This window comes from Ceratotherium simum, chromosome 4 (assembly GCF_057802395.1).
Source record: "Ceratotherium simum simum isolate JZ-2026a chromosome 4, ASM5780239v1, whole genome shotgun sequence".
NCBI lineage: Eukaryota > Metazoa > Chordata > Mammalia > Perissodactyla > Rhinocerotidae > Ceratotherium > Ceratotherium simum.
Genome location: NC_141903.1, coordinates 29,115,002 through 29,138,426, shown reverse-complemented (window position 1 = coordinate 29,138,426; position 23,425 = coordinate 29,115,002). Strand labels below are relative to the sequence as shown.

Below are 23,425 nucleotides of genomic sequence, written 5' to 3'. Positions count from 1 at the left end.
CCTCATGGATAAGGGGTGACTACTGTATTTTATTTCTTCTTTTTTTCTTGGGAGACTAAATAATGAGGCAATACAGGAGTAAACTTAATTTTGGGGAATGAGCCAAATTTTTCAAACAGTAATTTGAGGAGTGATGGGCTGTGGAAAGTTAAACCTTGAGTTTCCAATGTTTATGATTATGATGTTTGCTTAGACTATAGGATAAGGCTTTAGAATATAAAATATCCTTCAGACTGAGAATTTTTAAAAGTAGTTATGTGCAAGCTTTGATTTCATATAGTTTCTGCCTTTGCTAACGTGATTAGTGAAGCAGTGTGGAGTTGAAAAAATGTTGAACTTGTGGTCTTCTTCAAGTGCCTCCTCTGCCTCTTCTGTCTAAACTGCATGTTCTTGGGAAAGTCATTGCTCCTTCCCTGAGTTTCTGTTTCCCTATGTATTCAATGTTAGAATTTTGGTAGGTTATCTCTTAGGGTCGTTCAACTCTAACTTATACATGGGTATGTGACACTGAATTGAGACACTTCAGAACATCCTCAGATGAAGCAACAGGAATCCTAGCTTCCTTTACAATAATCAGCTTTCTCCAGAAATGGAAATCTTTAAATCTTTGTCTGACTGGTAGGACAACCAATCTATCTTCTTTTTCCCTCCCATCCCACTTATAAAAGGAGCCCAGTTAGAAACATGTTTGTCTACAAGGTAAGATGTCTTGTCTGGTGTTGCTGAGGAATTCAGTTCTTGTATAGGATATAAGGAGTATCAAACTTTGAGTAGGGTCCTTGGACTCAATCTGTTGCCTTTCAGGGGAGATATCATGAAAACACATTAGAACTACTTCAGAAATGGACACTATATGTTAAAATCTGCCACCTTGACAGGATCCGAAAGGATGGAAGCTAAATTGACGTGGTATATTAAGTCTAGCACGACCTTGAACAACTGGTTTTGTAATGTTGCTTCTTGTTGTGGGTGTCGCCGGTGTTTGACGGTATATATAATAGTGAGCTGCATCTCCACGGGTTCAGTCTTAAAGCACCAGCTGGCGAGCAATGCATGGAGCAGATTTGTAACCAACTTACATCATCTTCAACATGAAGATAGCCACAGTGCCACTGCTTCTGACCCTGGCTCTTTGCCTCATACAAGGTGAGCAATTTGCATGTAATCTAAGCCTCTTGCCACACATAAAAAGCCCCGGACAGGCACTTGTCTCCCTACTCCCTTCCTAAACATATATGTATATATATATACATATATATGTAATCTTGAAATATCTTGCCAGGTACAGAGTTTTGAAGAATTATATATGTGGCTTTATAACTATGTTGTTATCTTTAGAAATGGCAAGTAGTTTGAGATCATCCGAATTTTTATCCATGAGAAATCCTTCCATTAATTCTACATTAGTTCTGAAAACCTAATATGCTTTTTTATCTTCTCCTCACCAAGCATATCAATTCATACTGATAGGAATTATGTATATAATAGATATTTAAAACTTAGATGTATCTAATATATATTTATTTTAATACTATAAATAAATAAAACATTAAAAATTCCAATTCAGTTATCAATTCTTATTTTAAAGCAGTAGTGTCTTCTAGCATGTTTTATTTTTGTGTTTTCAAATCCTAAGTGGATTGGAAGTATTTCTCCTAAAGAGTAAGGGACTTTTGTGGGAGCCGGGAATTAGGGTTTTGCATTCGCTACTTGAATTTGAAGGGAACATGCCTAGATCGCCTAGACTTACCTTTCTCTGAAGGCTTTATATTTATTAAAAGCAATCCTCAGAGATGGATAGTCAGGACATCATTATACACAAATGATGTTCACTTTCCTTTGTGTATAAGTGTGCAGGTACAAAAAGGAGCCTGTTAATGAGAGAGTATAATAGTCTGTGATTTAAATTCATCTTAATTTTTATCAGATCTCTAATTTTTGCAGCTGTAATGAGGAGGCAGAGTTACCAGAATTCAGAACATTTAATTTTACATGTATATATGATATAAACTTTAGGCTAATTATACTTTTAAATTACAATTGATATGATATGTTTGATATGTAATAATTTTATCAAATTCAAAATGTTGTTAAACTTAAAAATTATTAACATTACCATGAAATTAAATTAGTATTATTTTCCAAAGTAATTGGAACTTTCTGAGTGATTAGACCTTTATGAGTGCATATGCTGATGCCCTGGTGCAGTGCCCTCATTTTACTTTCCATGGTAAATTTTAGTATGTTCAAAAACAATTTGTGGTTTTGCAACATATGGCTACTAAAATAAGCAAAACCCTGCACTGAGTGAATTGTTTGTTTTACTCATTAAATATTTTACATTCTCTTAACTTTGGTTTCTGTATTTTTGTCCCAGATGCTGCCAGTGAGGATGAAAATCAGGTTAGTCCTGCTTTTTCTGTTCATTGAATCCATTCCAAGGTCCCTAAAGAGAAATGGTTTGTGGCCAACACCTTCACGTTAATAACACAGACATATTATACTGATGGGCACTAATTGCTTTTGTTAAAAACACAGAAACAGATCTTTATGAATCAAGGCATGAATCACACACACACACACACACACACACACACACACAAATTAACGTATTAATGATACTGGATTTCTGCAAGAGGCAATCTACCATGCTAAAGGAGTGCTTTAAATTTCATAAAGAAACTAGCGCATTCCTACTGTTCAGTTTAACAGCTGAAAAAGTCATGACACATATAGGAAGCTGAAGTAAGTTTTCCTATGATCCTTATGCAAAAAAGAGTTGTCTGTATCTTGTATATAGTCAGTGTGTATATTTCATTCAATAAATATTTACTGAGCATCGATTATGTGTCAGATCCTGTCTGAGATGCTGGGGATATTCTAAAGTAAAGAAAACAGAAAAGAACCCTGCCTTCATGGAGCTTATATCTGAGGAAAACAGACATGCTAATAAGTAAATTAGTAAAATATATATTACATTAAATAATGATTGATGCTATAAGAAAAATAAAGCAAGATGGAAGATAGGAATTTCTGGGGATGCAGGTGGTATCAATCCTTCTTGGGATAGTCAGGTAAGTTCTCCCTGAAAAGACAGCATTAGAACAAGGATCTGAGGGTGATGGGGGAGTGAGTGGTGAAGATATTTGCAACTTATAGCAAACTGGGCAGAAGCCCCTGACTCTGGAGGGTGCTCCACCAACTCTTAGAGGTCTTTTGTTTGAGAAATAAAAGAATCATTTCTATAAAAGTTAAATTTTTTTATCTATTTGAAAAAAAAGTTGAAAAGGCCAATTACACAGACACACACACACACGCATACACTACACACATACAACTATGCCCTTAACTCGGCACTTAAAACAGTGCTAGGGACATAGCAAATATTTGCTATGTCTCTCAGGAGCCATGAACATTAAAATAATACACCAGTAAAACAACCCTTTTCCACACCAAAACTCTTAGAACTATGGTTAAAATACTCTCTTGCAGTATTTTATTACAAAAATTTTTTAAAAAGGAAACTTCTTATAGGAATGTTGTAGAGAATTTCATTATAGTTTCTATTATTTCATCTAAGTTTCTCTTATTTCATCTAAGTTTCATTATATTATTTCATCTAAGATTAAGGAGAGATTCAGAAACTTCTATGGTATAAGTAAAGTGGTATGGTAGAATAGAAAAAAAGGCTGGAAATTTGGCAATCAAAGAGCATGTTCGCTTGGATGTTTTATATTTGCAAAAAGCAGAGTTTTGTGTAAAGCTCACTGTGCATGAAGCCATATTTTCCTTTCCAGAGTCTATGATAATGGGCGATGATTTCCAGTGGATATTTCGAATTTTGCATTGATTTTTCTTGTGTGTGTGTCAGGAGATCAGCCCTGTGCTAACATCTGCCAATCCTCCTCTTTTCTTTTTTCTTTCTTTTTCTTTTTTGCTGAGGAAGACTGGCCCTGGGCTAATATCTGTGCCCATCTTCCTCCACTTTATATGGGACTTCGCCACAGCATGGCCTGCCAAGCAGCGCATCGGTGTGCGCCCGGGATCCGAACCGGCGAACCCCGGGCTGCTGCAGCAGAGCGTGCAGACTTAACCACTTGCACCACCCAACCGGCCCCTGCACTGATACTTTTTATACCATTAATCTCTATTTTACTTAGAAATGTTTTTGAAAACATAAATTTAGCCACTTCCTTTGTTCACATAAGCAAGAGGATCACAAAGAAGTAATTATTTCTCTGGAAATATTTCTTAGTCTGGATATTTTTTCAGAAATGAAAACTATTGATTTAGTCTTTCTCATGGTGCTGGAATTTTTCTTTTCCAAGTTCTGTAGCTTAAGCTCTTTCTAGTACTATAAAAGTGTATTGAATGTATAAACATGAGCCAAAACAGCACAAAAAAGCCCTGTGGTAATCTGGAAGGATCTTGACCATACGCTGAAATTTGTCATCACAGAAGCAACCCGGTTAGCGCTGTAACACAGAGAAAGGGGGATGCCAGCTCCTTGGCGTTTTATTATGATGTCTGGGGAGGAACAACGGAAGACAGCAGGCTATATCACACCAGTGAAGGAAACAGAAAGAGCTTGGCCCAGAGGGCTCCAGTTTTTCTGAGACATGTGGAGAAAACACCAACAGCAACAATAACAAAACAAAAATGAGCCAAAGGTTGGAAGTTAGACTGCAAGTAAACAGTTGCTGAAAAGTTATCTCCCTACCTCAGGACGCCTTTTTGGTCTAGATCTGCCCCTGTTTCAACCTCTCTATTATGGTAATTGGGATGATATTATATTTTTCCCAGAGAAAAACCCAACAGCTGCTTTCGGTTTTTATGGGCTTTTCCTGTTTCCCAAGAGGATACATTGAATAATTTCATAACTCAGAAAAATAGCTTTGAGGTCTATCTTAAGTAATTAGACACTGTGAACAAATTTCTTAACCTTCTTTCTGGGCCTTGTTTGTCTGTTTGTAAGAAAAGTGGGTCTTTCTAGGAATTAGGTGCTCATCTAATTGTGACATCGGAGAAATCCAATTCAGGAACTATCCTGATTGATAATATTCTTTTTCACTTGACCACTAAAAACTATTTAAAGCTTCTTTCTAGTGTTGTCATGAATCTTTGTTTTCAATACTTTCTTTAAGACTCACCTCACAAGGGTTATATTTGTATTACAAAGACACCAGACTCTTCTCTGATTCTATAACAAAGTTTTTGTCTAGACTTTATAGAATCAGTTATATTTGGCAAGCTAAGCAGTAACTTGCAACGTTGGCATAAGATACTATAGAGTCAGAGACCAGACACGGATCTCAAGATGCCCAGTTGTCAGTCTGTTGTGGAAATTATTACTGTGCTACTCAGATAAGATCACTGGGTGGTAATAATAATCTTTTGTATTTTGTATTTTGCTAGGTCACCCTTAGCAAAATTTTCCAGGGCTGGTCTCTGATATTATTTAGTCACTCTTCTTCACCATTAATCATTCTGCAAGTGCTACCAACTGCCTCCAATGGTTAAGAGGCTAGGTACATCATTATCCATTAGAGGATGAGCACCATTTAGGCTAGGGTCCTTCTGCCTTATTTACTGCTATACCCACGGCACCTAGTAAAATATAGTAATCTCATAATAAGTGTTTGTTGACTGATTGAATGATTATTATAAAGATATAGAAAGCTGAATAGAACTCTATAATCAATCCTTTGGAAGAGGCTGTATAAGTCAGAGTTGGCGCAAAGGCTTAATTTTTTTTCTGCTATGAGAATCTTGTAGCAGTATTTCTTTTCGGCAAAATCAAAACAAAACAAAAAACAAAAAAAACTTTAGATTCCAAAGGCTTGTTTTAAAGGTCCAGTCAATTTTCTAGACTAATAGAGAATATAACATTTTAAATCAGTACTTTACCAGGTAGTGCAAACACAACATTGATTTTAAGCTTCTAGAAGAGAGTGAGTCACATATACCAAATCTTCAATAATACATATTGAACCTTCCAACAACCTTTTCATTTTCCTTTTTACAGCAATTGTTATTGATCTACTGTGTGCTAGGTATTTTATATGTGTCATCTTAGCATAGTCCAGTAATAATAATGACTACAGCAACAACAGTGACAATAATAATAAAGGAAGAGAAAGAGATGAGGAGGAGAATCTACTTATTGATTATCTGCTATGTATCAGGCAGTCTTTGAGGGCTGTTAGTTGTTGTTAGTGGTAGAGTTGATTCCTAGGGACCCTGTGTGCAGCAGAGTGGAACCCTGCCCGGTCTTTTTGCCCCACACTCTCACCTTCGGTGCTACATCAGACAATAATCTGCTGCTATGCATAGGGTTTTCATAGCCATTTATTTTGGAAGTGGGTGGCCACTTCCTTCTTCCTAGTCCGGAAGCTCCACTGAAACTTATCCCCTATGGTGACCCTGCTGGTATTTGAAATTCCAGTGGCATAGCTTGCAGCATCACAGCAGCACGCAGCTGCCACAGTATGATGATGGAGGGCTTAACGTACGTATAATATTTAACCCTCACAAAATCTATGAAACGTACTTATATCTACTATTTTTACAGATGTGGTAAGTGAGACTTTGAGAAGTTAATTTGCTAAGGCTATTGGGTTTGTAAATGAGACACCTGGAATATAAGCTCAGGTCTTTTGACACCGAGTCTCTTGTTTTTTCCATTTCACTAATCGTTTTTTTATTTTTTTGTGAGGAAGACTAGTCCTGAGCTAACATCCGATGCCAAGCCTCCTCTTTTTTGCTAAGAAAGACTGGCGCTGGGCTAACATCCGTGCCCATCTTCCTCTACTTTATATGGGATGCCGCCACAGCATGGCTTAACAAGCGGTGTGTCGGTGCCTGGCCGGGATCCGAACCGGCGAACCCCGGGCAGCTGCAGCGGAGCGCCGCGCACTTAACAGCTTGCGCCACCGGGCTGGCCTCATCACTAATAGTTTTAAATGAATGCTTATTAAGTGAATTTGCAATCTCCAACAGACAATCCAGAGTCATTATTTTTATTTGTATTATTTGTATCAACTGAGCAAATGTCTTCCATACAAAGTAGGTAGTGGTCATTAAATAATATTGCTCAAGGAAGTTCTTCTAGAAGATAAAGTCTTGCTTTGATGAGGTTTTGGTAAACACAACTCTTTTTCATCTTTTCCTTAGGAAACATGCAATGAATATCGGGCCATGATGAAAAATGGAAAATTGTTCTGTCCTCGAGATAAAAAATTTTTTGAAAGGCCTGATGGAATAATGTTCATCAACAAATGTACCACATGCAAAATGATATTGTGAGTAAGCACTTGTTTTCTGTTAAATATATTTTTCCAAATATAAATGCTTAAGTAAAGATACTTAGCAGATCACTCTGACACCTCTAATTAGGGAAAGTTAGACAAGTGCCACCTACCTGGAAAGATTTAATAATCACTCAAACGGTATTCCACAACATCCCAGAGGGCTCAGTATTAATACCTTATGTAGCACTTAATAGCTTTTTGAGGATGTAGCTTCAATTAGAGTTTCCTAGCTCTGGGAAAAAAGACTTTAAGAAAGAAAGTCAGATTTTTTGGGCCTGTAAAGACCTGACTCTGTTGTACCTCCGGGACTGAGAAAAGCTCCTTGCAAATGATGCCAGACTCTCCTTGTGGCAGCCAACGAGCAGAAGGAGTTAAGCAGGATACGCCCTGGCTCTGTGAGCTGCCATGTCTTCAGACATCTGGGATTATGCTAGGATGAGATGAACCAGAGTTGATTGTAGCAACCAGGAAAGAATTAGTATCTTGGAAGTTTACCAACATCTATGCAATGCTTCTTAACTTAATTTCCTTCTCTCCAATGACATCCTAGAGGTGGGAGAAGGCTTGAGTTATCAATTGCAATTCTCAACTCATGGCGTCCTAATTTGTTTTTGAACAAATTAGGAGATCATTCTCAATTTCTGACTACCATCAAAACTTCGACACTGGTAACAAGCCGTTACTAAGCTTACTTATTTAAGACAATTATGTTATAATTAGTTTTTAAAATGCCAGGTTTTTATGTGTCAGGGGATTTAATTTGACAATCAATAAAACTGGGATAATAAAGCTCTGATCACATGTGCTACTTCTGGTGAAGAGACTGTGGGAAGATGAAGGCAGGCAGGGCAAGATTTAGGGTGGGAGGCGGCCCAGGGCAGGTTGAATAATGCTTTCTTACTTTCTTGAACTCTGAATGTAAACCAGCAGGTGTATTCACTATAAAGTTTCCTTCTTGTTACATAGGATGTTTTGATAGGGGACTGAAACTATGAATATAATAAATTTATTGAAAATTAATTTAGAACAAAAATAAAATGCCTTAAGACACGCAAGGCAGTTTATCCCTTTGAAGTCACTCACTCAATTATTATTTTTCTTACCTGTGTAAATTACGTTGGGAAAAACTTTGTTTCTTAACTTGGAAAGAAAGAGACTGTATGAGGCATAAAAGCTATCCTCAAATTGGTAAATTTGCTCTGTGGGTCCTTACAGGTTGGAACCAGGACTAAAACAGGCAGGTAGATTTTGGCTCAATATGAATATGGTCTTTCAAAGAGAACATTCCAACAATGGTACAGATGGCTTTTAGAGTGGGTGAGCATCTGGATGTTAGAAGTATTTAAGAGGGGGTAGCCTGTTATGCAGTTAAAAGTAGAGATTCTTGCTTTCAGTAGAACCATGTTTGAGATACTTTTCCGTACTGATTAGAGATTTGTGGTACTTGTGCTTATTTCTTGACACTCCACTTCTAACACAGCAGATTGGGCTGAGGAGAACAGTCAGAATTAAGTTTACTATGTATGCTGGTATCCCTAAAAGTTGGGCAAGCATGCCTAATCTCTGCTATTCCTTGCTCTCTTCCAGGGAAAAAGAAGCAAAATCTCAGAAAAGGGCCCAGCATTTAGTCAGAGACACCAGGGCCACTGCCTCAGCAAAGGTGAGACTATTTGGAGTCAGGTTGTCATACTTGCTTTTGAGATTATCTTTGACTCTCTTTAGAACTATCTGTTTATTTCCTAATTACTAGGTTGTACCTGGTCTGAAGCCAACTACTTAGAAAGGAGGGAACATGGCTTAGTCCAGGGGTGGGCTAAATATCTGGCACAGCTTGTCCATAGGCCCGACCCATGACCCAACTCTCTGAAAACATTTTGGGCACTGACAGACGCTAAGAGGTGGAGTAAGCCAGGGTGACGTCTGCCTTCCATAGCCGCTTCTCATTCCTCCTGTCTTGTATTAGCTCCAACAAGAGCCTTCACAGGACTGTAGAAAACTAAGTTCTATGTCACTTGGACAATCGTGTATCTCTAGGTCTCAATTTTTTCATCTGTGAAATGGAATGTGGATCAAATGAGAAATTAAGTTTAAAAAGCCAGCTAAAGTATTTAACATGTGCTAGCAAGCATTTGACTCATTTTATTTCCATTTTCTTGTCTTCTTTTACGTCCTTCTGTACATCTTTTCTAAAACACCTGAAGAGTTGCCCTAATTCAATTCAAGTTGCTTGTTTATATCTATTTGGCAGATTGGGATTCAGGCTAATATTTGTTTGAGAAAAGTATTCTGTCCTAAAAAATTAAAAAATGAAAGAAGCTACAGAGAAGCTGTATCATACAACGATTTCACTTTATAAATATTTTTTATATTTATTCAAAATTTTTTTTTATTTATACAAAAAAATTAAAATTCTAGGTCCAGTGGGGGAAATTTCTGGTCTACAATGTCTCACAATAAGTTATTGCCAAAGCTGAGGCTATCACTAGGTGTCCTGACAACTACTCACATCATTCCAGGTCTCCTATGTAGCTTATTCTCCAATATCTTCTTTCTCTTCTCCCTTTCCTAGCCCTGACACATAATTAAAATGATCAGTCAGGGCAGGCACTCCTAAATTACTTAAATATCCCTGGTCTAACCAAGCTATCATCTTCCTCCTCAGTGTTACTCAAGAATGTCTGAGAACCTCAGCCTCTGTAGTAAATCTAGTCAACCACATTCTTTGCCTGGGCTCAACCAGTCTCACTTTTAAAACAATAACACAGTCACCACTCAATTGGTCAATCACTGCAAATGCTTTATCTGCACAAAAGGGAGCTGCTTCTGTGCTCTACAAAATCTGTGGAGGTCAGAAAAGTTTACTACTAACTTTGAAATCTGCCTTTATTTGTCACATTTAGAGAGAGGCTCATTCTGTAAGACCCATTCTCCCCTTCCTCCTCCTCTTTTTTCTTCATGGAAAATTGATAGATAAGTGATGTTTAAAAATATAAAATACAAGCAAATAACAAACAAATAAATGAAATAAACACACACACAAACACACACCCCAATCCTGACAAATCTGCTATTTTTAAAATATTACTAGTCAGATGTTTTCATATGTAAACTTACATTTACTGAATTTTAATCAAATAAGATTTTTAAGAAAAAAAATTATAGAATTTTAAGACATTATACTTCTCTCTTAACATTTTATGCCTGAGTTATAATTTTCACTTCTAGGTAAAGTTCTTATGGTTATGTGTTTTGCTACTTAGGAAACTACTTACTTATGAATTAAGGCAGTTAATACTTGGCTATGTGCCTTTCAGGTACTTTCTGTCTAGATTTTTACTTGTCTGTGCTTGAATGAATTCATGCAATTACAATTTGTTTTTGTTGTTATTTTTTTCTCCACCTTAAAAAAGAAAAATATACCCACTTTCTATGCTTAGATTCCTCCCATCAAAAATCAAGCCTGAAACTCACTCTCAGAATAAGGTGTTCTACCTGTTCAAGAGTTTTCCTCCTACAGGCATCCTCTCTCTTGCATCATCAATTTCTTCCTCACTAGTATGTCATTCTTTCACCTCCCAACTCTAATATCCAATCCAACAAGTCTTGTTGGTATTGCCTCCAAAGTATATTCCAAATTCATCTCCTCTTTTATCATTTCTATTTCTACCACCCCAGTCCAGTTCTTCATAATTTCTTATCTCTAACATATTTGGTTCATATAGAGACTTGTATTTTTTAATTGGTTGATTCATTCAATGTTTCTCATTGATTTAGGTTGCCAACTTTGTAGGATATTAAGTTCATATATGTATACATGTATGTTTCTGAGTTCCATATTCTGTTCAGTTTAGTTCATTGCTTTAATACTAATAAGACAAGTTCTCTTTCTTAGTTCATCTTTTTCAGAGTTGACTTACCTATGCATAGATACCTATTTTTCCACATATTTATTAATAATAAAAAGTTTACTGAGTTTATGAAAAATCCAACTTGAATTTGGGAACCCGATGTGATTAAGGATACAAAGAATTCATAAATTAATTTGAGTAAAATTGACTTTTTATAATATTATCCTGCCCAACAAGAGCGCAGACTACCTTATCATTAATTCGTATAATCTTTGTGTACTTTATGAAATCTATAAAGTATTCTCCACAGAGATTTTTATAATTTTTGCTATTACCTTGAAAATGTGTAATTTTATTGCTATTTTGATGGATATTTTGTTGTTTACAGGGTTTCTATCTGGTTATTGTTGGTATAGACAAATTTACAAGTTGATCTTACATTCAACAACTTTATCATATCTTGTGTTAATTCTGCTAGTTTATCTATTAATTCTATTTCTTTTTCTGGGTAGTTGATTACATTATCTGAGTATAATAAGAAATAATAGGGGTTTTATAACTTCCTTTGCAATCTTGTCATTCCTTTATTTCTGTTTATTTCCTTATATCATTGGTCAGGATCTAGATTTTAACAGCTAAACAGTAGTGATGATAATGAACATCAAACTGCCCTCTCTCCTCCCATATTAAAGGAAATACATCTAAAGTTCTCCTTTAAGTATAATGTTTACTGCAGGTGTTTTTTTCTTTAAACTTTAGCAAGTTTAGGAAGTTCCTTTCTGTGCTTAATCTTTTGAATGTGTCTTGATTATTATCAACTGCCTTCTCTGCAACTAATGAAATAATTTTCTGATTTGTCTCTTTCAGTCTATTAATGTAATAAATTTCTTGATAATCTGCTAATGTTAAACCATTATTGTTTTCTTAGGGTAAAAGACACTTAACCATAATATATTTTTTCATACACTGTTGAATTTGGATAGTTATTATTCTATTTAGAAAATTTGAAACTACTTTTATAAGTAAAAATGAGTCTATACTTTCCCCTTTTTAATTATCTTTATCTGGCTTGGGAATCAATATAAAACTACCCTGAAGGGTGGCACTTCAGGCTATGGCTGAATAAGGAGCTCAGCAAATCCTTTCCCCCAAAAGCAACTAGAAATCTAGATAAAATTGGCCAAAACAAGTATTATAGCATTCTGGAAATTGCCTAGCAGCCTATGTTAATCTGACAGGCATTTATGCTTGAAAAACTGCTCACTTTGGATTGGAACAACGGGAGTCTGTGATATTCTTGCTTAGGAATACTTACATCTCAGCCCTGTCGCTTGGTTGGTATGGAGGGTCTACCAAAGTAGGGCAGGCTATGAGGGTCAGCAACTACACTGCCATTGTTGAAAGGGGCTTACCTAATTTGGAGTAGTGGGCAGCAATCATACCTAGAGATGTTTTTGGTGGAAGTCATGGTCTTTGCAAAGAGTAAGGAGGATGACCTGAGGTAGTAGCATGGTTACAGCAAGCATATTTTTGGCTGAATATTCGTACTTGGGCAGCAGAGATCAAATAGGGACAAAGCAATTCACAAAGTCCTTGCTGACCACAAGGCTGTGCACAAGCACTTAGAAGACACAGAAAAAATCCTGTTGGAAAGCAAATGCTGGGGTAGATGTAAAAATGGCCCGGACTTTGAATGCCCTTTCCCCTATACAAAGGCTTATCTGTAGAGGATGGAAGCCTTACTGGCTTGAGCACAAGCTGTGTCTAATCATTGGCCAACTGCTAAGTTATACAGATACAGGGGTTAAAAAACCTAGAGAGCCAGGCTTAAAAAAAATAAAAACTGTGAACATTTTCTTAGTAGCCATGTCAACAGCTGCACACTATAGGAGAGTGAGAAATCAGAGATTTAGCCCAGCCAAAGATACAAACAAACGCTATAAAACACCAAAAAAATCTTTATGTTAAAATCATAATTCTGAGTCCCTACAATATATTACCCAAAATGTCCAGTTTTCAACAAAAATTATGAAATATGCAAAGTGAATGAATAGAATCACAGAGTCCTTGAGATAACAACAAGCATGCCAATACATGTGCAATAGAAATATCAGAAATAGAGGAGACAGAAAATAGATAGAAAAATTATTTGAAGGAATAATGGCTTACAGTGTATTAAATTTGAGGAAAATAATTAATCTTTACTTTCAAGAATTTAATCAAGTTCCAAATAGGATAAATACAAAGAAATCCACACCCAGGCCCTCATGATCAAAATTTTGAAACCAAGAGAAAATTTTAAAAGTGGCAAGAGAAATGTGACACATTCTATATACAGGTTACAACTAATGACTGGCTTCTCATCTAAAATAATGAAGGCCAGAGGCAATGGAATGACATGCTCAAAGTGCTGAAAGAGAAAAATATTAACCAATATTCTATATCCACTGAAATTATCCTATAAAAATTAAGGCAAAATAAAGATTTTCCCATATCAATGAAATATGAAAGAATCTGTTGCTAACAGACCTGTCTTACAAGTAATCATAAAGGTAGTCCTTTATCTGAAAGGAAAAATGACTACCAAATGGTAACTTGTAAAGAAATAAAAGAAAGAAATAAAAAGCACCAGAAATGGTAAATATATGGGTTAATATGAAGTACTCTATAAATATATTTTTCTTATTTTTACCTAGCTTATTTTAAAGATATAATATTGTATAAAGCAATAATTATAATGCTATTTTATTGGGAGTATAGATATAATATATATGATAACAAAGGGGGATGGAGGAAATAGAGATATATTGGGTCAAAGTTTCTATATTTTACTATAATTAAGTATTAACCTGTAGTAGATTGTGATAAATGAGGTTATGTACTGTAATCACTAGAGTAACTGCTAAGAAAATGACATATATAATAAATAAATAAAATCAACATAAGAGTTAAAAAGACACATAAGAAATATTTAACCTAATCAAAGGCAGTAGTGGTAGAGAAGTAAAAAGGACAAGAGCATATTGAAAACAAACGGTAACATAGCAAATATAAAGACAGCCATATCAATAATTATATTAAATGTAAATGATATACACATCCCAATCAAAAGACAGAGATTGTTATATAATAAAAAAAGCAGTTATAAACTGTCTCCAATAGATATTCCTTAGATTCAAAGATGCAAATAGTCTGAAATAATGAAAGAGTGATACAATGCCAAATATCACCACAGGAGAGCAGGATTTGCTATATTACTGCCTGACAAAATAGACGTTAAGACAAATAATATTATTAGAGAAAAAAGAAGACAATTCATAATTTTAAAAGTATCAATACATCAGGGGATATAACAATTATAAATGTGTCTGCACCGACCGACAAAGCTCAAAATGTGTGAAACAAAATATGCTATAATTAAAAGAAGAAATAATTCAACAATAATAGTTAGAAATTTTAATACTCTACTCTCAAAAATCAATATAACAACTAGACAAAATATTATCAATGATATAGAATACTTGAACAACACTATCAATTAACCCAACCTAAACTGAAATGCAGAGTCAACCTTAACTGAAAAATGGAGAGTGCTCCCCTACTGTTTGCAGAAGGTGCATTCTTTACAAGCAACAAGCAAAGGTGGAACATTCTTCAAGATATATTATATACTAGGATATGAACTATATCTCAATAAATTTAAAAGAATTAAAATCATGCAAAGTATGTTTTCTGACCACAACAGAATTGAATACAAAACCAGCCAAAAAAAAAGAAATTATGGAAATTCCCAAATATTTGGAGATTAAGCAAAATACTTTTAAATGACTGATAGATCAAAGAAACAGTCAGGAGAGAAATTAGAGCATAATTTGAACTGAATAAAAACAAAAACACAAAAATTCAAGATTTAGGGATTTCAGCTAAAGCAGCGTATAGAGCTTTAAATGCCTAAATCAGAAAAGGAAAAAGGTCACAAATTAATAATCTAAACTTCCACATTCAGAAACTTAGAAAAAGAAGAGCGAATTAAAATCCAAACAAGCAGAAGACGGGACATAATAAAGATTAGAGCAGACATCAATAAAATAGAAAACATAAAAACAATAGAAAAAATTGATAAAACCAGAAATTGCTTCTTTGAAAAGATCAACAAAGCTGACAAACCTTTAGATAAATTGACCTAAGAAAAAAAGAGAGAAGACAAAAATTACCAAAATCAGGCATGAGATATGAGATTTCAATGTATGCTCCAGAGAAATTACAAGGATTTTAACAGAATATTATGAACAAATTTATGCCGAAAAAGTAGACAACTGAGAAGAAATGGGCAAATTCCTAGAAATGAATTACTAAAAACTGACCCAAGAAGAAATAGAAAATCAAAATACTCCTATAACAAGTAAAGAAATTGAATCCATGATTAAATCAAAGAAAAGCTCAGGTTCAGTTAATTTCATTGGTGATTTTCATCAAATATCGAAAGAAACTTTATCAAAATTACAAACTTTTGTGCTTCAGAAGACATCACTGAGACAATGAAAAAGAAAGTCATGGGCTGGGAGAGAATATTCATGAATTAGATATTGGGTAAAAGACTTCTATTTACAATGTGTAAGGACGTTTTACAACTCAATTATAAGAAGACAAAGTACTCCATTAAAAATATATGCTACACTAAAGATATATTAATGGCTAGTAAGCACATAAAAAGATGTTGCACATCATTATTACTTAGAGAAATGCACATTAAAACCACAATGAGATACTGTTACCCACTATAATGGCTATAATCATAAAGACAGAAAATACAAAATGTCGTTAAGGTTGTGGAGAAACTGGAAGACTTATACATTGCTGGGGGTAGTATACAAGGGCACAGCTACATTGGAAAATAGTTTGGCATTTAGTTAAACGTAAATTTACCATATCACCTAGTAAATTCAGTCCTTGGAATCCACCCCAGTGAAGTGAAAACATATGTCCATACAAAGTCAAGCATGTGAATATTCATAGCAGCATTGTTTTTAATAATCCTAAATTGGAACCAATTCAAAGTCCAAATGTCCACTGGTGAAAGGATAAACAAAATGAAATATATTTATACAATGAAATATTATTCAGCAATAAAAACAAATATACTACCGATACTGTTACAACATGGATGAACCTCAAAAATGTTATGCAATGTGAAAGAAGCCAGAATCAAACAATTACATATTTATGATTACATTTATATGAAATATCCAGAAAAGGTAAATTTATAGAGTCAGAAAGTTCAGTGGTTACCTAAGGCTGGAGCTAGGAGCTGGGATTAACTGTAAATGGGCACAGGGGAAACTCTTGGAATGATGGAAATATTCTAAAACCGGGTTGTGGTGATGGTTCAACAACTTCATAAATTTACTGAAAATCACTGAATTGTACACTTAAAATTGGTGAATTTTGTTATGCAAATAAAACCTCAATAAAGCTGTTTACAATTTTTTTCAGTTTACACTCTTCAATTTTTAGAACTTGTAAATTATTATTATTCAATACAAGTTTTCCTTTTTTCTTAAAACTGGAACAAAATGAATTTTGAAGCTACTAGGACTGGGGTATTGGGGGAGGGAATATCTCAGACGAATACATCAATTAGATTAATGCTTGTTGGTCTGTTCAACTTTTCTCTTCTTTATTGAACCAATATGTGTATTTTATCCATTTTTTTTGTAGCCATATCTCCATTTTGGTTTTCAAATGTATTAGCATATGGATACTAATAATATGATTTAATTGTATTTATAGCTCAATGTGTATACAGTTATTTCCAGTTATCATTGCATGTATTTTTTATTTTCATCCTCTCTTTCTCTTTTATCAGTCATATTAGAATGTATCATATCAGCTTTTTTGTTAATCTTCTATATTGTTTTTATTATCTATATGAATCATTCCTGTTTCTTTTTGTTTACTTTGTTGCTCATTTTACAATGGGTTGAGCAATACCTAGTTTTTTAAATTTTAACTTTTAAAATTTCATGACAAGGGTATTTAAAGATATTAGTGATCATCTATCTCAAGATTTGTACTTGAAGTGTTTCCATCTGTCATTCTTTGCCAAACATTTCTTAATTTTCCTCCCTCCCAAAGTTATTTAGTAATATATTATTTGATTTTCAAATGTGTGGTACTTTTTTCTATTTTAAATTAACTTTTAATTATATTGAATTTTGGTCAGAGAACATAGATCATATGATATTGATCCTTTGGGATTTCCTAAGACTTTTATTGTGACCTCATAAATATTCTACTTTTATAAATGTTTCAAATGTTCTGAAAAAATGTTTATTTTCTGTTTCTTGGATGTATTTTCTATAAAATCTAATGGCTTAAGCATCTTAATTTTTTTCACTTGAAATATCAGTTTCTGAGAAGTGTGTGCTAACATCTCTAACTCCAGTTATTGTTTTATCTAATTCTATCACATTTTGTTGGTTATTGTTTGATGTATTTAGATTCTGCATTATTAGGTGAATGTATGCTCATGATTAGTATCATGGTTATTATACCTTCTTGTTCTCGTTTTCCTTTTACTTTATATAATGTTCTTCTTTATTACTTATTATGCATTTTGGCCTGAATTCTATATTTTCAATATTAATATTGCTGCATCTGCTCTCTTCTTACTCATTTTTGCCTTGTATCTTATCTTATTGTTTTAGTATTTGTGTACTTTTTAATTTTAATTTTTCTCTTTTGGTCAATACCTGGTTTGATCCTATTTTTTTTAAATCAGATGACAAATTGTCTTTTAATTTGTGGGTTTAGCCCATTTACACTTTTTGTTAGTTCTGTTATACTAGGACTTGGTTCTCCTATTTTTTCATATTTTCAATTATCAGATTTTTTAAAAATTATTTTTAAAGTAGTTTTTTCCTTCCAGCTTTTCTTTGATGATGATTTAAATGTAGCATATCTGTTTTTGTTAATATGACTACTCTTAACCAAATATCCATATTTGTAATTATATATACTATTGATAATGTCTGTGTTTATTGTTAATACCTCTATCTTCTCCCCTAGTGTATATTAGCCTGCTATTAATTCATTTTGCTAAAATCTCCTAAACCTCCACAATTTTATTATTGACTAGATTTTAGCTTTGAGTTGCTCTATTTCTTTATTTCTCCTATTCCTTCATTTTTCATTAATTCTAGAAACGTTCCCCATTCTTCAAATGTTTCTTTCTACGTTTGTTTATCTCCTTTTTTGGGACTTTATAATTCTATTCTTTATGTTCTTTAGATTTTTTTTTTTTTCTCTTTTAAATTAGTTTTCCTTTATCATTGCCTTCTATCAGAGTTTCTTGATCTGGTCTTCTGGTTCCCAAATTCATTACGTATTTGCAACTATTCTACTTTTACTCTTTATATTGTTTTATTTATTACCACTTAAATATTTTCCATACCTAAAACTTCCACTTTTTTCTTTCTTTATAATTTCTTTTTCTTGCTTTATATTGCAGGTATCTGCTCTTATTTCTCTAAACCATAGTTACACTTGATAAACTATTTTCTATGCATTCCAATAATTCTGCTTCAGTTGATATTGCATATTGTTCATATTACTATATTTATTTTATGTTGTTTTACTCCTTGGATATACAGATATTTTACTGTAAGATTCCATAATGGTTTTAGCTACTTTTTCTGCCACGGTGAGTTAGATGAATTTCAAGCAGAGTTTTAGTTTCTGCCTCTCCTGGTGAGTGTAAGGATAGGAGAAGAGAGAAGGCACAGAGCTGATGCTTCTCAAACCAGTGTTACTCGCTCTAGTTTGTTGCCACTTCACCAGGTCAGGAATCCACCTGTAAGCTCTCAGAAATTGTCCACATTAGGAAGAGGCGTTCTCCATAGGCCTTGATCCACTAGCCCTTGGGGTTTGGAGGAGGAGGAAGTGGAGTGGTAAATGCTTGCACCTGTTATCATGTCTTAGCTGGGCTTTTAATCTGCCCTGTCATCATCCTGCCAACACCTGTGACCTAGTGTGCTGCTGTTGATTTTGCTGGTGAAGGGGGATAAGCAATGATTGTCCAAAGTTAATTACTTCAATCTCTATCTTCATGATTCTGTAATTTCTCTAGAAATGATATATGAGAGAAAACCAGCAGCTCTCTTGCTTTTTCCTTATGCTCCAGCCACACTTATTTTCTTTCTGCCCCTTAAACAGGACAATCTAGTTTCTATCACAAGTCACAATTGCAGTTCTCTCTGCCTGAAATGTTCTTCCCTCAGATCTTTAATGTCTGGCTCCTCCTCATTAATCTCATCTCACCTCAAATGCTACCTTTGCAGAGAGATCTTTCTTGACACTGTATTTAAAATAGACACCATCTAGGTCCTGTCATATTGTTCAGTTTACTTTTCATCGAACTAATTACAATTTAAGTTATCGTATTTATTGTCTATCTCTTCCCATCAGAATGTAATTTCCTTAGAGTATGTATTCCATTTGTCTTTTTTGCTGTGTTGCAGTCTAGTACAATGCCCAGAGCCTGGTAAATGTGCGTGGATTTTGAGGAATGAGTGAGCAAATGAATGAGTGAGATAACACTAGCACCATTACTTGTCCTGCTTTCACTCTATTTTTAACTTCTTCCTAAACATATGACATGAATAGTAGGGTGTGTTCGATAGCTTTTTTTTTCTATTTTAAATTCTTTTTCCTTTTTAATTATCTTCCAGGAGAATTCCTCAATTTAATCTCACAGTTCACAAATTCATTATATATTTGTATTTCATTCTGCTTTTATTCTTTATATTGTGTGACATACTAGGTCACAGGTCTATATTCTAAGTATCGATAATTAAATCATTTTTATTATGACAGTAATGACATCAAAAATTTTATTTTGCAATGTGATATCATAAAGAAAAAGTCTCCAGTTTTATTCTTTGGTTTTAGATAGCAATGAAGTCCAAGTTAGCTCTGTATCTTCTTTAGCTAGCTATGTCACAATAATGAGTTACCAAATAGTGTTTCATAAGTACTCATTTGATCCTCACTCAAATCTGTAATGTGGATAGGGTGTGATTTCCCATTTTTCAGATAAGGAAAGTGAGGTTCAAAGAGGTGAAGTGAGTAGGTGGCAGATCGGAGATTTGAACGCTAGTCTTCAGTTGTTACCTGGTGTAGTTTTTCTCACCAAACAGGTTTGTCACTAAGTATATGTCATATTATCAGAGCAGAAACTTGAGGATGTCTCCTATCATTCCTAAGAGGTATTTAGTTTTATTGGCTGGATTGTCAGTAGAGAAAACCTGTAAAATAAGGACAACAGTAATAAATGGCTATGATGTGCTAGGCACTGTTCTAAGTGCTGTACATGTATTAATATATTTACATTTCTTTATAATCCAGAGAGGCTGGTAATATTATATGCATTTTGCAGATGAGGACACTAAAGCACAGAGGGGTTAAGTAACTTTCTCAAAACACAAAGCTAGTAAATGGCAGAGTTAGAATTATGAACCCAGCAATTTGGCTCTTGATCACTATCCTATTCTATAATAATAGAAACTTTATTGCAGCTTATAGTTTATGGAGAGCTTTCATATCCCTGTGTAGAGAAGGGAGGCAGGATTTGTTAAATAAACAGTATACTAAGTTTCAGAGAGGTGACTTGGCCTACCTCGCCCTGACAGCAAGTGGCTGAAATCATACTGAAATCCTTTCTTCTGAAATCTAATTATGTCTCTGTTCTTGGACCATATTTTATTATCTATGATTTTATTAGCTCACTATGGTCTTCTTTAGATGTTTTTCTTCTCTAGTGAGTTATATTGTTATGGGCTTAAAATATTAACCTATTTATGTATCTAAGAAATATTTTATCTCTTATATTTTGATGTTCCTTGATCATGTCTCTTGCAGTTGAATTGCGATGATTTCAGGACAGGAGAAAGAGATGGGAATTTTATCTGTACCCTTGATAATGCAGCTGTTTGTGGCACAGATGGGAAAACATACAGCAACAGATGTGCATTGTGTGCTGAGAATGCGTGAGTATTCTCTGAAGCAGGCTTTCTCCCTAAAGCATGCTCTCTGTATAGTTACATGACACATTTTTTCTTACAGTCTTTAAGATAATTCATTTTGTGGGAGTTATCCATCCATAAATTATTAGAACCACTTCTTTTACTACTCTTAAGGAAAAAAATATGTACATAGTATAACACTTTATATTTTACAAAGCACATTTGGTACAATTTATCAGATGATTATTACTGTTTCTATAAAGTAGACAGACATCTGATATCTATATCTATATAGATACAAGCATACACATATACACACACATATATCCACACATACACGAACATACACACATCTATCTAGCTTTCTATCTACCTATCCATTTTCTGTCTATCTTATTTAGGAGTATATCCTTTTCATAGAAAATGTTTAATCATCAAGCAATATTTATTTATTAAGTGCTCAGTAATTTATAATATTAGAGTAGATAATAGAGACTTTTAATTAATACCGAACTTTTTACCATCTATTCAACCTTTGCCACTTAGCTAAAGCATCTCACTGTCCTATATTTTGTGCCCATTTAGTTCTTTCTCTACCCTCAATGCCAGGTTTGATTATTGAATGTCTTGAACCAACAAGATGACATACCTGCTTTGCAGGTTCTGGCTTGTGACCTCAATCTTGAATTATCTGCTATTCAGTTTTTGCAAATATAGCAACCAATGTTTGAGAAGGCTAGTAAGGGGTATGATAAATATTCAGTCTTTAAGGTTCCACAAGATTTATCCCTCTTTGTAATAAGTATCTTTGGCAACACACAACTGAATTAAATCACTCTGATCCCTCACATGACTGCATTTTCAGAAATGTACTCTAAAATTATGCCTTCAACTCTGTCCGGGGGCAAGCATAAAGAAAACAAAATAGACATCAGAAGAACATACAGGTTTTTATTAGATACGTGTTTTGTAACACTACTATGAGCACATTGTACATTTAGTTCCTACTATGTCTTATGTGGGGGATCCTGTGATAGATTCTTTAAATCTCTGGTGCGGGTGAGACTTTCTCTCCCCTAATTCTGGCATATTTTTTTATTGCACAGTGAGGGTCTTACCGCTCATTGTGTTTCTTTCTTAGCTCTGTCTGCAAGGAGATTCTGCAGTAACATCAGCATTCAATTTTTATGGTTTCCCTCAGCTGACATCTTTTGATGTAACTTTTTTCTTATCACTTTTAACTACTTAGTTCTTTTATATTATTTTTATGGTATTTTTATTGTTATACAGATGCTATAGTTGAAACCCACCTTATCTTTTTGGAAAGTAGAAAGTGTATCTTACATTAATGGTTCTATGTTTTCAGAAGCTTTAAAGCTCTACTAGATGGAACAAAATTAATTCTTAAAACTTAATGTACTTTCCATGAAAAATAAAATATTAGCATAACTCAAATGAAGAAGAGTATAATAAGATGCTAGATACTACAAACTTGAATTCATTTACTTAAAGCAACAACATCATCAACAACAATATAGTTCCTTGTGGAGCATCTAATATCTACTTGTAAGCTTTATTTTTTTCCACGCTTCTGATATGGATCCTCTCTGGACATGGGGAAAAAAATTCTGGAAATAATATTTCTAGGTCTGAATCTTATCAGCCCTCCAACGTGATTCCATTCCTTTGACTCCAAGTTATAAACGTAGGCTCTCATTAGAAAGAGTAAATAAAGAAAAGAATACAATGTGACACTTGTTTTCAGGAGCAAAGGAAAATCACAATACAATGAAGATAAGTTACTTTTGAATGGTGAGAGGTTCTGTGACATTAAACTGCTGTGTCTACTAACTTTCAATTCCAGGAAAACCAGGTCCCAAGTTGGCATAAAAAGTGAAGGAGAATGTGAGAAAAATAATCCAGAGAAGGTGAGGACAAATGTCAGAGTGGTGAGAAACATTGGGGGACTGACTTCGAAGAGAAAGAAGATGCTCTCCTCTTCCTTCTTTGGTGGGGTGTTTGGAAGGCAATAATTCTTGCTCTACTTGAAATGAGTTACTGCTTGTTTAGATCAAAAGCAATTGACAGTTCCTGAAACTGGAGCAGGTTACTTCAGTGGTTAGACCTTTCAGGTCTATTTCTGCTTCCTATGGGGGGATAAAAAAAGAAAGAAATCGAAAGGGAACTACATGTGTAGTAGAAAGGAGGGCACTAGACTTTAGTCACTTAACCTCTGTTGACACCC

At 34.3% G+C, this 23,425-nt stretch overlaps 1 protein-coding gene across 1 annotated transcript in view; it reads left to right on the top strand.

Annotated features, from left to right (window-relative positions):
* Nucleotides 1-1,091: 1,091 nt before the first annotated feature.
* Nucleotides 1,092-23,425, top strand: part of SPINK5 (serine peptidase inhibitor Kazal type 5) — a 74,990-nt gene continuing 52,656 nt past the window's right edge. Inside the window, exons 1-6 of the mRNA XM_087430292.1 lie at nucleotides 1,092-1,146; nucleotides 2,378-2,403; nucleotides 7,174-7,301; nucleotides 8,898-8,970; nucleotides 21,077-21,204; nucleotides 23,045-23,108. Coding sequence (XP_087286418.1) covers nucleotides 1,092-1,146; nucleotides 2,378-2,403; nucleotides 7,174-7,301; nucleotides 8,898-8,970; nucleotides 21,077-21,204; nucleotides 23,045-23,108 — 474 coding nt within the window. The remainder of the gene's footprint in view (nucleotides 1,147-2,377; nucleotides 2,404-7,173; nucleotides 7,302-8,897; nucleotides 8,971-21,076; nucleotides 21,205-23,044; nucleotides 23,109-23,425) is intronic.